At 34.7% G+C, this 13,224-nt stretch overlaps 2 protein-coding genes across 2 annotated transcripts; both read right to left on the bottom strand.

Moving 5' to 3' along the window:
- Nucleotides 1-180: 180 nt before the first annotated feature.
- LOC127806629 (cell differentiation protein rcd1-like) lies at nucleotides 181-4,213 on the bottom strand. The gene is made up of 11 exons (XM_052344030.1): nucleotides 4,007-4,213; nucleotides 3,771-3,928; nucleotides 3,523-3,606; nucleotides 3,131-3,220; nucleotides 2,985-3,027; nucleotides 2,788-2,894; nucleotides 2,600-2,695; nucleotides 1,307-1,420; nucleotides 1,116-1,204; nucleotides 781-850; nucleotides 181-694 (listed from the first exon to the last, which is right to left on the bottom strand). Exons 1-11 carry the CDS (start codon nucleotides 4,092-4,094, stop codon nucleotides 617-619), a joined length of 1,017 nt encoding a protein of 338 aa, XP_052199990.1. The 5' UTR covers nucleotides 4,095-4,213; the 3' UTR covers nucleotides 181-616.
- Nucleotides 4,214-5,122: 909 nt separating this feature from the next.
- On the bottom strand, nucleotides 5,123-8,010 carry LOC127805878 (cinnamoyl-CoA reductase-like SNL6). Its single transcript, XM_052342704.1, has 6 exons — nucleotides 7,738-8,010; nucleotides 7,280-7,437; nucleotides 6,993-7,181; nucleotides 6,452-6,605; nucleotides 6,143-6,335; nucleotides 5,123-5,566 (listed from the first exon to the last, which is right to left on the bottom strand). Exons 1-6 carry the CDS (start codon nucleotides 7,883-7,885, stop codon nucleotides 5,482-5,484), a joined length of 927 nt encoding a protein of 308 aa, XP_052198664.1. The 5' UTR covers nucleotides 7,886-8,010; the 3' UTR covers nucleotides 5,123-5,481.
- Between the last annotated feature and the right edge of the window lie 5,214 nt (nucleotides 8,011-13,224).

Below are 13,224 nucleotides of genomic sequence, written 5' to 3'. Positions count from 1 at the left end.
TCATTTTTCAAAAGATAAGTTAATATATATTAACAATATTGTTGAAATTTAGATTATATTAACTGACTCAATTAATATTATTATGACTGTTATATCAATCTAGTTGCACAAATAACCCATCAGTTGTCTCGGAAGTTAGAATACATTGTGAATGAGACAGATCACCCATATTGAGCATTCAATAATACCGATTTGCAAATTAAAATGTACATAATTAGAATTTACCTGAATATTTATGCATGCGTGCTTCGAATTTGATTTGTATAAAAATAATTACTAGTGGTTGGAATACGAGTCAGATTTGTGTTTTAAGCCATTCAGATGTTCAGAATCCATTTCTTAAGATCAACTATGCAGCAGAAGAGATTTCATAACAGAGAGCTCAGCTGAATCCCAAAGCAAAAAAGTTCTTCCAATAGCTACTACTCTTCTATCTATCAACAGTAATACCAACTACTACAAGAGTTTGCATGAAGGAAGCTCTACTGACTAGGATCACAGAAGCAGCACCAAATGAGATGAGCAAGCAACTTCACCTTCCTTTCTTCTTCCAGAAAACTCCCTTAATGACCAGAAGACGGGGATGTAGAACGTGTCTAATAAAGGCTCGAGTTGTTTAATCCCGGCAGCATTTGTCGACTTCACAAACACTCAGGAGCAGTTGTTGTCGCAGCCTTCCAATTAAGGGGAACTCCTGGATATAACAGCAGCTTCGTTTTAGAACCAGATTGGGGCGAGGGAACAGAAGCTTTAGACCGGCATTTTAATGGCATTACTTACCAGAGTGAGTTCGCTGAAAGAATCGTCGGTCATGCTGTGAGGAAGATTCTCCATTACAACGTTACAGCCCCTGATATGTGCATAAACAGGAAGTTAAGTTCAGCTTTGTACATGAATTGGAAGCAGTTAAGAATTTAAGACAACAATAAAAGGCTAAACTGGTGCAAGGTGGTTAAGGCATCATGAGTGCGTTTATAACGGCATTTTCAAGATGATATTAGATTTCAACTGGGCAATAAGAGGATATGAAAGTTTAGGAAAATAATAGTTGATAGACCCTTGCAATGGCCTATAAACAGTGCTGGAATACCGTAAGCCTCAGAATGGTAGATTACCTAACATGGTTACACAGGAGAATATAGCAGCGAATGATATGAAATAGGAGGCGGGGAGAGAAATCTTGGTCCACAGCCAAACAAGTAACCTTGTGGATGAAGTCGAGAAAGAGAGCATTTAGGACGGATGAATTATTGTAAATACAAGTAAAAAGTTCCAATAGTGAGAGAGCACCATTTGGGATATATACCAGATGAAAAAACGTCTTCATCAATTTCTTCAATAGATCATGACAAGTTGGACTACATACATAAGATAGCCCTGAGTCAACTTGAAGAATGGCTTCAAGAATGTGCATTCCAATCTGTATGCACATACATAACATAGGCAATCAGCAAATTGTCATCATACATGCACTAATGGGCAAAAATTTTTCAGGGGCTGTATAGAATCTAGGAAGCAACAAAAGTTGTGAAAGGTTGGATTTGACAGCTACTGCTGAGAAAATACTTCTGAGATTCTGAGGGGCTTTTAACATAGGATATGGCAAAGAGAAAACTGAAAAGTCATTCCTAAAAAATGAATACTTCCGTATCAAATGGAAGGGAAAGGTAGAATGAACCATTTTCTAAATGGTTTAACCCATTAGACAACCACTTTTAGATTGCAACATTTTCATGGGTGAATATGCATCAAGATGAAATCTCAAGAATTGCCCAATTCCACCAGTTTATGTTACTTTCTGTCAAGAAAATCTTTACAACATGGATATCCGTATTCCACAAGGCAGTATCACTCTGTCAGTTTATGGTGATGAAGGGTCTAGTTCTAATTCCTAGCATTTGGCTTTGCCAGCTAAAGGAGCTGAACATGCAAACCTACATTCTCAAGCTTGAACAGTCCTGGTCCTTGGACCTGTCACAAGAGACGGGAAATAATTGCCATACTTTCAGTTTAAAATTGGATTGAAACTAAAAATTTTGTGCCCCAGAGGTTCAGCTTAATTATGAGGGGGTGAGCTTTGGTAGAATTGATAAGGTTGCTCCTTTATGATTGAAAGGTCCCAACTTTAAGTTGTGAAAACAAGCTCTTTGCAAAGGGGAACACCACTCCCACCCCCACCGCTGCCAACAAATCAAGAATTTAAGTGTTTCAAGTCATTGATACATAAACCTTATGTCAATAACATATTTTTTGTGTCTTCCATATATAAAAATTGGACTTACTATATTATTATTCATGCACAATTATTCAAATTTCTTGCTATACAAAAGTTTTTAGCTCCCAATCAGTTGGATTACTAATGATTTTAAATCGATATTTTATGAAGCACATGAGTCATAGCTTGAGAGGTTTCTTAAGTAACTGAAGTTCATAGTTTTTTAGCTCCACCTGTGTATCCTTAAACACCAACTTTTAGCACAAGAACGCAATACACAAGTATGCATAAGGCTTGTCCATCCTTGTTCTATCTACAATGGGAAATTGGGAAATTTTGGAAATAGAAAGAGATTCAAGCATAATATATGAAAGCAAGTCACACCACTTTGGAGAGTTCGCTTCCATTCTTGATGCTGATCTGACATACTTCCACCATATGGCTCTCGAGAGCCCATTGGATGACTGTGGGTTCTCTACCCTTCAAAACCAATGAAGTCAGTTACTGACGTTCACTTTCATTACCAAGATAAAGTACATATGGTCCAATTGAAACATCTGAAAGGAAAGTACCTGGCAGAGGATGCCAATCACAGACAGGGCGACAGCTTGGACATTTTGATAATATTCCAACTGGTTTTCAGACAGTATCAGCGGTATCACGAAATTGGGCACACAAGCTACATTAGGCACAGAATAAAAACGAGGTTGTCAGAAATTTTCCATAAAGACCAGTGGTTAAGCATGCTGATAGTTTTAGGTGACCTTACACTTAACAAATTTTAATCTTGTTTCTTTGTTTGCTGCAATACACTACAAGAATGACAAACTATTAAACCAAATGAAATCAAAACAAATTCCTGGAAAGACAAGGAAATGACAGAACAAGTTGAAATCATAAGCTAGTGTTGATAACCTGAAACAGGGTGAGAACATTAACAACGCGCTTAGATGCTCTAATAGTCAAATTTCCATCTGCCAAAAAGTGAAAAAATGCCAAAACTTCCTGTTTCAGAGGACCCAACATTGTACTCAGAGTCTTTCTTGGTCCTCTAGTTGTATGTTAACAACATGAATCACAAGAATCTACAAATACAAAACAAAAAACAAAAAACACAACAAAAGTTGGGATCATTTTGTTACATTATGCTTCCTGTTCTTTTTTATTTTAAGAAATGTTCGGTTGAGTTTATCTTAGCCATGCAGTCGTATTAGGTTCACGGAGCCAACTTTTCACCTATTCCCAATTTCCCAAAATCTGGAATAACGTAAAATCAAAAAACAAATATTAATTGATATATTTTGAACCTGTAGCAGAATGGCCATGGTGCTGCAAGAATGATACAAGAAGAACCCGGTCCTGTGGTAATTCGCCATATCTTCTTCTCTTTTCTGCCAACGAAAAAGAGAAAATGAAAATAGAAATGCAGATTTAAATTTGAAATAAATTTGAGTGTACTTAAATTACCCAAATGAGCAAACCAATTAGGAGAGAAAAAAAAAATAGTAGTAGTAGTAGTAGTAGTAGTTTGATCAGTGAAATGATTGGGCAGAACCTCAAGAAGGAATGTACTGAGAGAACGGAGAGCGGATTCTCTGAGGGTTTGATCTTGCAGGTTGACGATCACTTCTGGGATCGCCATTGGCCTCTTCATCAACCGCCGCACTTTGTGCTTCTTTTTTCCACTTTTCAGAGCTTTGGTTCTCGCAAAATCTAAAGAAGGAAAGAAAATGATCAAGAAATTGAAAGCGCCATGCTTTTCTGTGAATTTTAAGAGAGAGAAAGAGAGACCTTGGTCGATCTTGGAGTGATGGAGAAGGTTGAGGGTTCTTTCTTCCCAAGGCTCTTCTTGTGGGTTGCGAATTTCTTCGTCCTCCATTGTTGCTTATTCAATTCCTCTGGTCCTGATCTTGAGAGGGGGAGAGAGAGAGAGAGAGGCGTTTTGGCGGGAAACAGCGGATGAGAAGAACGGCGGTTGATGTGAACTCGTAGCTTCGAGATTTCGGATCTATTGATAAAAGGAGGAGGATGAGGAGGAGGATGTTTATTTATACATAATTAATTTTTGCTTCTTGTCTCAAAATAAAGGATATGTTTGTTTATAAATCTGATAATTTAAATGGTAAAAGTTAACGACCTTAATAAAATGGTGAGTAATTTTGTTTTTATGGGTGTCCCATCCTTTCACTTGTGATGGTCGTCTAATTGGTTTCTCCCTTATACAAAAATATATAAAAATTCAAAAAGAATAGAAACTTATTAAAGAAGTTGATATTATAAATTTTACCAACATGCATACATAGATAGTGTCATAAGTGTGACTCTCTAATGTTACATTACATTACGGACATTCTTTAAGTTTCTATGAATTTATATATATATATATAGTCGTGTATGTAGGTATATTCTTATTTGGATATCTTAATTTGTAAAGTTGTGTGCTTAACGCTCAAGGGAGACAACTGGGCTTCACATGGTCAAGTGAGGCACCGCAGCATGAGGACAATGGCCGACCTTGTAACAGATAGCATAGCATGGCATAGTGAGATATCAACATTTTTCTTACATTTTTTGATATTATATTTATATATTTTATAATTAATAAAAATAATTTTTTCTTTTACAAATGCTGCTAACTTATTTTCTTCTTATTTAAGTATCCGAACAACTAATAGAACCATGTATTCCAGCTCCTCACTTATTGGAAATCTGCATAATTGAAAAGTTCAAATTTTTATTATTTGATAAAATTTTACAAATGAATTGAATTCCTCTTTTTAAGTTGATTCCAAATTTGAGAGAAGAATAAGAAATACTTTTAAGGAATCGACAGTAATCCATGTAAAACTTGTAGAATCTAAGAACATAAATCATAGACAAAAGTAATCCATCAAACAACATAAATCATGCACAAACAAAAACAAAATGCATTGGATCATACTATCTCAAATATTTTTTTACATCAAATAACAAAATCCCGAATGGAATGATGGGGATCTCTTAACAACGAAAGCAAACATGTGAAACATTTCTGTTTCTAAGTATTCCAAGAGATCTTCCTACATTCTAGATACAAAGACACCACATATTATAGGTAAGATGCAAGATCGATGGGAAACTACCATTTCCAAATAGGCTAACAAAGCACTGATAAAAGATCAAAAGAAGAAGAAGAAGAAAGCAAATGCTAGCTTGTTGAGATAGCAAAGCTGATGCTAATAGGCAGTGAAGCAAATGCTAGCTTGTTGAAATAGCAAAAGCTGATGCTAATAGGCAGTGCCTTCAACCAGCTTGTTCAACTTCTTGTTCCTCAGTCTCTCAGCTTGCACTTCACTCTCTTGGCATTCGTACCTGCACACAAACAAAACCACATGAACCCTTAGCCGAAAAGGTACGATTCGGATGAATTTAGAGATCAATAGCCATACTAAGTCTTCAACCCTATCACGATCTAGACATTAGATGAATCGGTAGTTTGCTGGAACGGTCCTGGATATGAGGCTTTGACTTACGAGCCCTAACTTTGACTACTTAAGCTAGCATTTATGAGCATGGAGTGATGTTACAAGGGGTGCTGGTCCCAACACTAACAATGCTTCAGAAATTATGAGCGAGTGAGATTTTTGGGCTAGCGAGGATACCAGGCCTAAAGAGGATAGCTTGCCAGAATCCAATTTCACAGCCATTCCTGGCGTTACAAATCCAAGATGGCCCTGACGCTTTGCTCAAAACAAGTATCCAAAACCATTTAAAACATGTTTTCTAGACGTGTCCTCGAAAGTAATGGCTTTGATCAAACACTTTCTTGCCACATGAGGAATTTATAGTAACGGTGAGAAATATTATAATATATGGATCCTAGAACAGAAACGGAACGGTGGAAATGAAATCACATTTTAGGCACGGAAGAAAATGGCATTGTCCTACCTAGTTGGTAAGGAGATCAGAGGACTCAGGCTCTGGGCAAGTTTGACAGCTTCTCGTTCAGTATTCACTATTTGGCTGAAGCAGAAGTATCGCCCACAGGTGGACTGATCCTCAAAAGCTCGGATATTAACATCAGCCAGAAACTTTATGTCCACCACTGCTAAGACGCCATTTTCATACATCTGAGCAGCCCCTGTTTGGAGATGTTATTAGCACCAGAAGATTAAATGTTAAAGACTGCAACGAAGCTCTTGCTGCCAACAGAAGCAAATTAAGAGAAGACGAATTAGCTATGTTCTAAATTTGCACCTTGAAGGTAAGACATTGTCACCCGGGGATTCATCTGAGCAACACTGGATCCAAGTACCAATCCACCGTTCACAGACACCATGTTGAGCATTCGGTCCATGGCTAGAGCCCACGCAGCCTGCTCCGAGAGTGTCTTTGCCAATGCATACCACAACTGGAATGTGCACAAAGTAGAGACTCAATTTAGATGTTGCATTGATTCTCTAGTCTCTTGAAGGCCTTTTATTAAGATTGAAACAGAGAATTTCTTTTTTTTCTTTTTTCAATCTTTGTTTGCCTTTGGAAGATCACTGCCTGATGGGTTCCAAGCTTCAAAGCATTCCATTAAAAAAAACAAAAACAAAAACAAAACGGGGCAACCATGCACCAAAGTTGTCTCTGATGCCACTAGAGTTCAAATTTAAACTTAGGGTGGGACCACACGCAGATTTCTGGATGCATGTTTGTGAGCTACCCCATAAGTTTACTCGGCGTACACCGAAAGGTAGTGGATAGGGTTTTGCCGAACAGGAAATGTAAAATGAAAAGGAGACCCACGCACCTTCTTTTTCCTGCAGAAGTCTTGATCGCTCCAAGCCCTTTCATCAACATCCTTCTCTGAGCAGATATCCTCTCTCCAGATTGCTGCAGTCAAGGAAGAATTGAACATAATCCTCTTTATACACTCTGTTTGGGCACATGCCTCCACCACATTGATAGCTCCTCTCACTTCCAAATCCACCATTTTCTCCTGTTTATTCGGCCCAAAAACAAGTAACGCCATTGAAATGTTCTTAAATTGTGAGTTATTACAAAATACGGCCCATTTTGTAGAAGAAATTAACTTACATCATAGCCATCTTGACTGTCCAGACAGCAGAACAAAGAAACACAGCCCTTCAGAGCTTCCTGAATGCTGTGATAATCCAACACGTCCACCGCAAACACCACCAATCTCTCCTTTTCCCTCTCCAAATCCTTTATTTTCTTCACTATGTCCGTCTCTCCTGCACCAAAATCAAATCCATCTTCAACACCAATGTCGTGTTGAACCGCATAAAACTCAAGAGAGACCCCCAAGGTTGGCTCCTGGTAAGAGGATCGGCGACTAGGGATGATCAAGCCCCTTTTGAGACGAGGTCGCATACAAATTTGTGTGTGTTTAATTAATGCGCATCATTTGTGGGTTATTAAGTATTCCACTAAATTTGCTTAGTGAACATAAAAAATAAATAGTAATTGCCAGTTTTTAACGAAAAAATAAAAATAGAACTGACAGAGTGAGAAGGAGAGGGGGAAAATCTTGCCATTTTTTTGGATAGCTCCATGAACTGTGTACCCTTTAGACAACAACCCTTCGAGAATCCAGAAACCCACATAGGTTGATGCATCAAGGACACACACTGTGGGCTTTTTCTGGTCCACCTTTTCACTTTTAGCTTCAGTTTCCTTCATTTTCGTCTGGTTCTTCCTTCCTCCTCTTCTTCTTCTCTGAAATATTTATAGATGCACAGGTAGAAGGGGAAGCTAATAAGGAAGATTTGGTGAACTGTATTAACTTCACGTTCTCATCTACTCATATCTAGTGCTTTCCATTGAGAGCAAGTTTAAGCGGATGTTTGGCTTACCGTTTTTTAGGATGGCTTTTAAAATTTTCTAATTAAAAGTTGTGTAAATTTTTTAAATTAGATAACATTTTAGTCGATAATATATTCAAATAAATATATTTTAATCTATTATTTATATAATTACATATTTAATTTAAAAAAAATTAATAACTTATCAAAACTTAATAAAAAGATTAAAATGAATATATTACTTAATAATATAAATAAAATTTATAAAAATATTATTTTTTAATAAAAATAAATTATAAATTAATATTAACTAATAAAATTATTATAAGTACATGTTGATAAATTATATACGATTATTAAAAAATATATTAATATAATTATTAAAAATATATGAATTTGTTGGAATCTAAAATAACGATGGACAAGTTAGAGGCGACGAGTGACAGTCATGATGGAGGAGCTGGAGGTGACGCCACAACGACGATGGGGTCGGAGGAGAAAGGTGATGATGGTGATGGTGACAAAGGAACTAAAAGGAGGCGACAAAAGAAAGAAGATAGAGGGATAAAATTAAAAATATGATAATTTTTGAAGGATAAAATTATAAAATATTTGATCAATTAAATAAAGTATAACAAAGTTTTGAAAAAAGTTAAAAAAAAGTTTTTTTAAAATATTGTTAAATAATATTTAAATTCTTTAATTTTTAATAAATATATAACTAAATAAATTATATAGATTTTAAACAGATAACTTATAACAGTAAAAATTATCATCTAAGTCTTTATAGCGTGATGTTGCAACAATATTGTATCATCAAGTATCCAATTGAATAAATTAATTTTAAGTATGTAAAAGTGACTCAATTATGGTAAGATTGTTTTTTTATAATTAAAAACAATATATATCTTTTTATTTAAAAAAATCATACATTTCAATTATGAAAATAGTCATTTTACGAACTTAAAAAAAAAAGAAAATAGTCATTTTATAAAAGTAATGTTTGTTTTGTAGATAAAAGTACAAAAACAACCATTCACAACATAATTTAAAATTTTGAATAAAAATTCACTGAGTATTACTTGATAATTATAATTCAATTTTTATTTTTAAATAAAATAAATTTTAGTGCAGTGATAAAATTATTTATAAATTAAATAAAATTTATTTTTAAATCTTATTAATGTAATTAATCTTATTTTCATATTTAATAAAATTGATATTTATATATTTTATTTTACTATTTAGGCAATTAATCAAAAGACGGTGATATTTTGATACTTATTACTTAATGTTTAGTGGGCGATGGCCCATGGGGCCCACTTCCTTTTGAACAATGGGCTTTGCCTCCAACGTTGTCACAAGCAAGACCACGTGTCAATCAAAAGAGGTACCGAGAAAAACCCCGATTTGCCCTTGGCTATATCTTAGCGGTTTATCCTCCAAAGATCTATAATTTAAAAGTTAGGCATACGTTAAAGAGTTGCCAAAACAAAATACAAACCCAACAAACAAAATAAGTATTGTGAATACGTGCAAGTATAGTAAGAAGCTACGAGTGGTCTACCTGGTCAAAAGAGGAAATGTGAGGGATACTTAAGAAAATGAACCAAGGCAGAAACAGAAACCCAGAGAAGAGAGAAGTTTCCCAGAAAAGAGAGAAACTTGAAAGAGAAAGTGGGGCTTTGGGTTACCGGTAACCAAACAGTTTCTGGGGGGACCCTTTTTTTGTGGGGTTCTATTTAATAATATGCATCCTGTTTTGGGTTAGGCAATCTACTAACGCTATTACCCATTTGACTCTCCCCTCTCCCTTCTAACATCATCCACATGATTTGATCAATTGATTCCTCTGTGAACATGGACAGACACAGAGTGTGAAGGATCAAAAGTTGGAGCAAAGGAAACCCATTATTTTTCTTTTTATGTACAAAGGTTGTTTAGTTTCAATTTTGAGATAAGTATTCATTATATCCTTGAACAAACTCAAGCTCTCATCTATAAATAGCTATTAATTAAATCCAATGAACACATAACACAAGAAGAAAAAAGAAAATGATAACTTATTACTGGAAAATCAAAGATAAAACCAAAACTACTACCCTAAAAAAACATATCATCTCAAATGTGTGCTCATCTTCACCAGTAAGTTAATATTGGAGTCTTATCTACGTAAAGCCTGTCGAGGGAGAGGATTGAAGATGAGGGTTCTAAACCACGGCCATTAAAGATACCAATAAAAATTTATGATACCCATTAAATACGAGCTGCAGCTGAAAATGACTTGATTGCTGGTGAGGTTCTGCTGTGTGTTGACGCTTGGTTTGAGGGTAGCTTTCTTTAATGTCTCTTTTGTGGCTCCTCCACACTATCCCCTGTTTTCCACTACAATTACATCTTTCCACACATAAAAGCAGCTCATGTCACTCAGACACAGCATATGCTTCTTCTATCTAACATCACTTCTCGACGCACATTCCATGGCACTGGCATCTACAAAACACACAAAAGGACAACACTGAGACTACAATGTAAAAGATATTTTGAAAATCAGATACTACCAAGCATCAGCAGCTTGAGTTAGAATAGAATGCATACCACTCGCATCTGTAAATGGATTGGATTTCTTGGATATGGTCTGAATCTATTTATAAATAGATTGGATTTCATGAATTTGGTTTAGATCTGACTCGGCAATAGTAAAGCTCATGTTGCACCAGTATTAGTAATGTAAGCACAGCCCAGTATTGAAAAGACAGCTTTCCCTATTCCAATAAATTTTTCACTTATACATGCCTCATTAATATCTGCAAACTAGAAAGAAAAAACCTACAGCTCATTATCATACCTACAACAACAGAATGATGCTAGCATATTATTTTTCATAATAAAAATAGTGTCCTCAGGTGACCAAGAAAGTAAAAGGTTCCTCCTGCATAGGTATAAAGCAAGCCAGCCTGCTTCACCTACTGTTGTGAAATTTCAAAAGTAAAATAAAAACATTTAATATAATAAAATAGATATAAACCTATAATCTGCAAAATAAAAGGTATAAAATTATAAATGATACACAAACAATGCATATGCTAAATTGCTAAAATGCCAAAATGCAGACTGCAGAGGGTTGATATTTATTACAAACCATCTGTTAACCGATCATAATTGACAGGATTGAACCTACAAATGGTCACCTCTTCCTTGAAAAGTTTTGTTTTGGGACCATTGATGAATTATTAAGCAAGTTGTCAACTGGGCTAAGCAAAAAGTTTCCTGGAAACCTTTACATGAGTGTGACAACTCCGCAGAAGGATGCATCTCCTAGACAAGGTCATCTTTCACCTATCAATTACCCGTCTTTCAGTTATCAAGCTGCGAAATCTCTATTATGGGCATGGCCGCATACATTGGACAACAAATGCCTCTATACATATCCAAAATGGGCAATGCCAGTAATAAGTTCACCTTACCCTCTTCTTTCAACAATCTTAAGAAAAAATGAGGTTACTTTACATTTTCCACTTTATGTATGTACACATCTTCAGATATAAAACTTCTTCTGAGCAGGACTATGCACTGCTCTAATTCAAACATAGTGTAACTGTCACGAGTTGTTTAGCAAATAATAATAATAATAATGATAATGCATCACAGTTCTTGAATTTGTGATTACCACATGCTTTTTCTTTTTACCCAAAGACGCTATTATGGAAAGAGACCAAACATGTTAAACGGGCTCACTGAGCTCACACCGGGCTCATTGAGCTCACACTTGCCTTATTAACGAAATACAAGACCCAACTTAGCTCATGAACCCACCCAGGGTGGGTGGATCCAAGCTTAACGTAACAAAAACTTATCACACCAACCCATTTTTAATATAATTTTAAAAATTAGTGTTAAAAATTATATTTATTTATTTAATGAATATGATATAAAAATATTTTTAAAAATACATATTTCACTTTTAAAAATAAAAATTTATAACTTAGAAATTAAAAATTAAAAGTTTGAAAATTGAAACTCTTTAAAACTTTTCCACTTTCTAGTTTCTAATGATCTAATTTCACTTTTAAAATTATATTAATTTTTATAAATATTTATAAAGTTATAAAATGTCTAACCATGCACCATCCAACTCGTTCAAGAAATATATACTTAGCATTTGTTTAAGATGATATGACTTTTTGTGCATAACTATATATCATTTTAACATTTGATTTGAAAATTGAGACTTGACACATTGAGATTGTCTAAATTAATCATAGAATGTTTATATAATTTTTATTTATTTTCATTGTGTTGTGACATCTTTTTTGTAATTTAAAATTTTTAAAGTAGTAGAATTATTAAATTATATATTAAAAACTTAAAATTAAATGGCAATAAAAAATATAACTTTTCTATTTTAAGAAAATGAAAGTTAGGTTTAGCCTAAAGAGCTAGACTTCCCGGGCTAAGGGCTTGGCGAGCTCCAACCAGGCCAAACTTTTCTCAAGTCTAGTTGAGTCACAAGCCTAGACATGCAACCTTATGAAGGGAGAAGTTTTCGCCACATGCTGTCTCTTCTTTTCTCCTTTCTTAAGCGACGCAGGGGCAATGCCCGCTCTCATGCCTAGCTGGCCACAGAGCCGGACCTGGATTTTCGGATGCCCGAGGCAAATTTTTTCAAGTGTGCCTTTTTTTATAAATTAAATAAAAAATTTATTAATTAATTAATTTTATTAAAATGATAAGAATTTACAAAAAATAATTTGAGACCTTATTAAAACCTTATTTGAAGAAAATCTAATAGTACAAAATCCCAAATGAAGGAAAAAGAGTACCTTGCATTGTAAATATTGCATTAAAAATCGAAAACAACATATTTGAGTCTACATACTTTCTCCCGAATCTCAGTAAGCATTTATTGATTTGATCAATCTTCCTTTCATTTAGGGTTGTCAAAAAATATCCAAAAATCGGTAAACTAGATCAAACCGGACCGAACAATACCTTTTGAATTGGTTCAATGGTTAGGTTCTGGTGTTAAAAAAATTAAGAACCAATATATTTAGTTTGGTTACTATTTTTTTTTTCAAACCATGTTTCGAACCGAACCGGAACCGATATTATACTTATATATATTATAATTTTTTGAGTATATATATATATACATATGCATAAATAGTATCACTTCTTAGGAAACTAACGAGATTCATGAACTCTTCTATTGCTAAC

The sequence above is a fragment of the Diospyros lotus genome, chromosome 7, assembly GCF_014633365.1.
Source record: "Diospyros lotus cultivar Yz01 chromosome 7, ASM1463336v1, whole genome shotgun sequence".
Taxonomy (NCBI): Eukaryota; Viridiplantae; Streptophyta; class Magnoliopsida; order Ericales; family Ebenaceae; genus Diospyros; species Diospyros lotus.
Note: the sequence above shows the minus strand (reverse complement) of the source record. Positions and strands in the feature narration are given on the sequence as shown.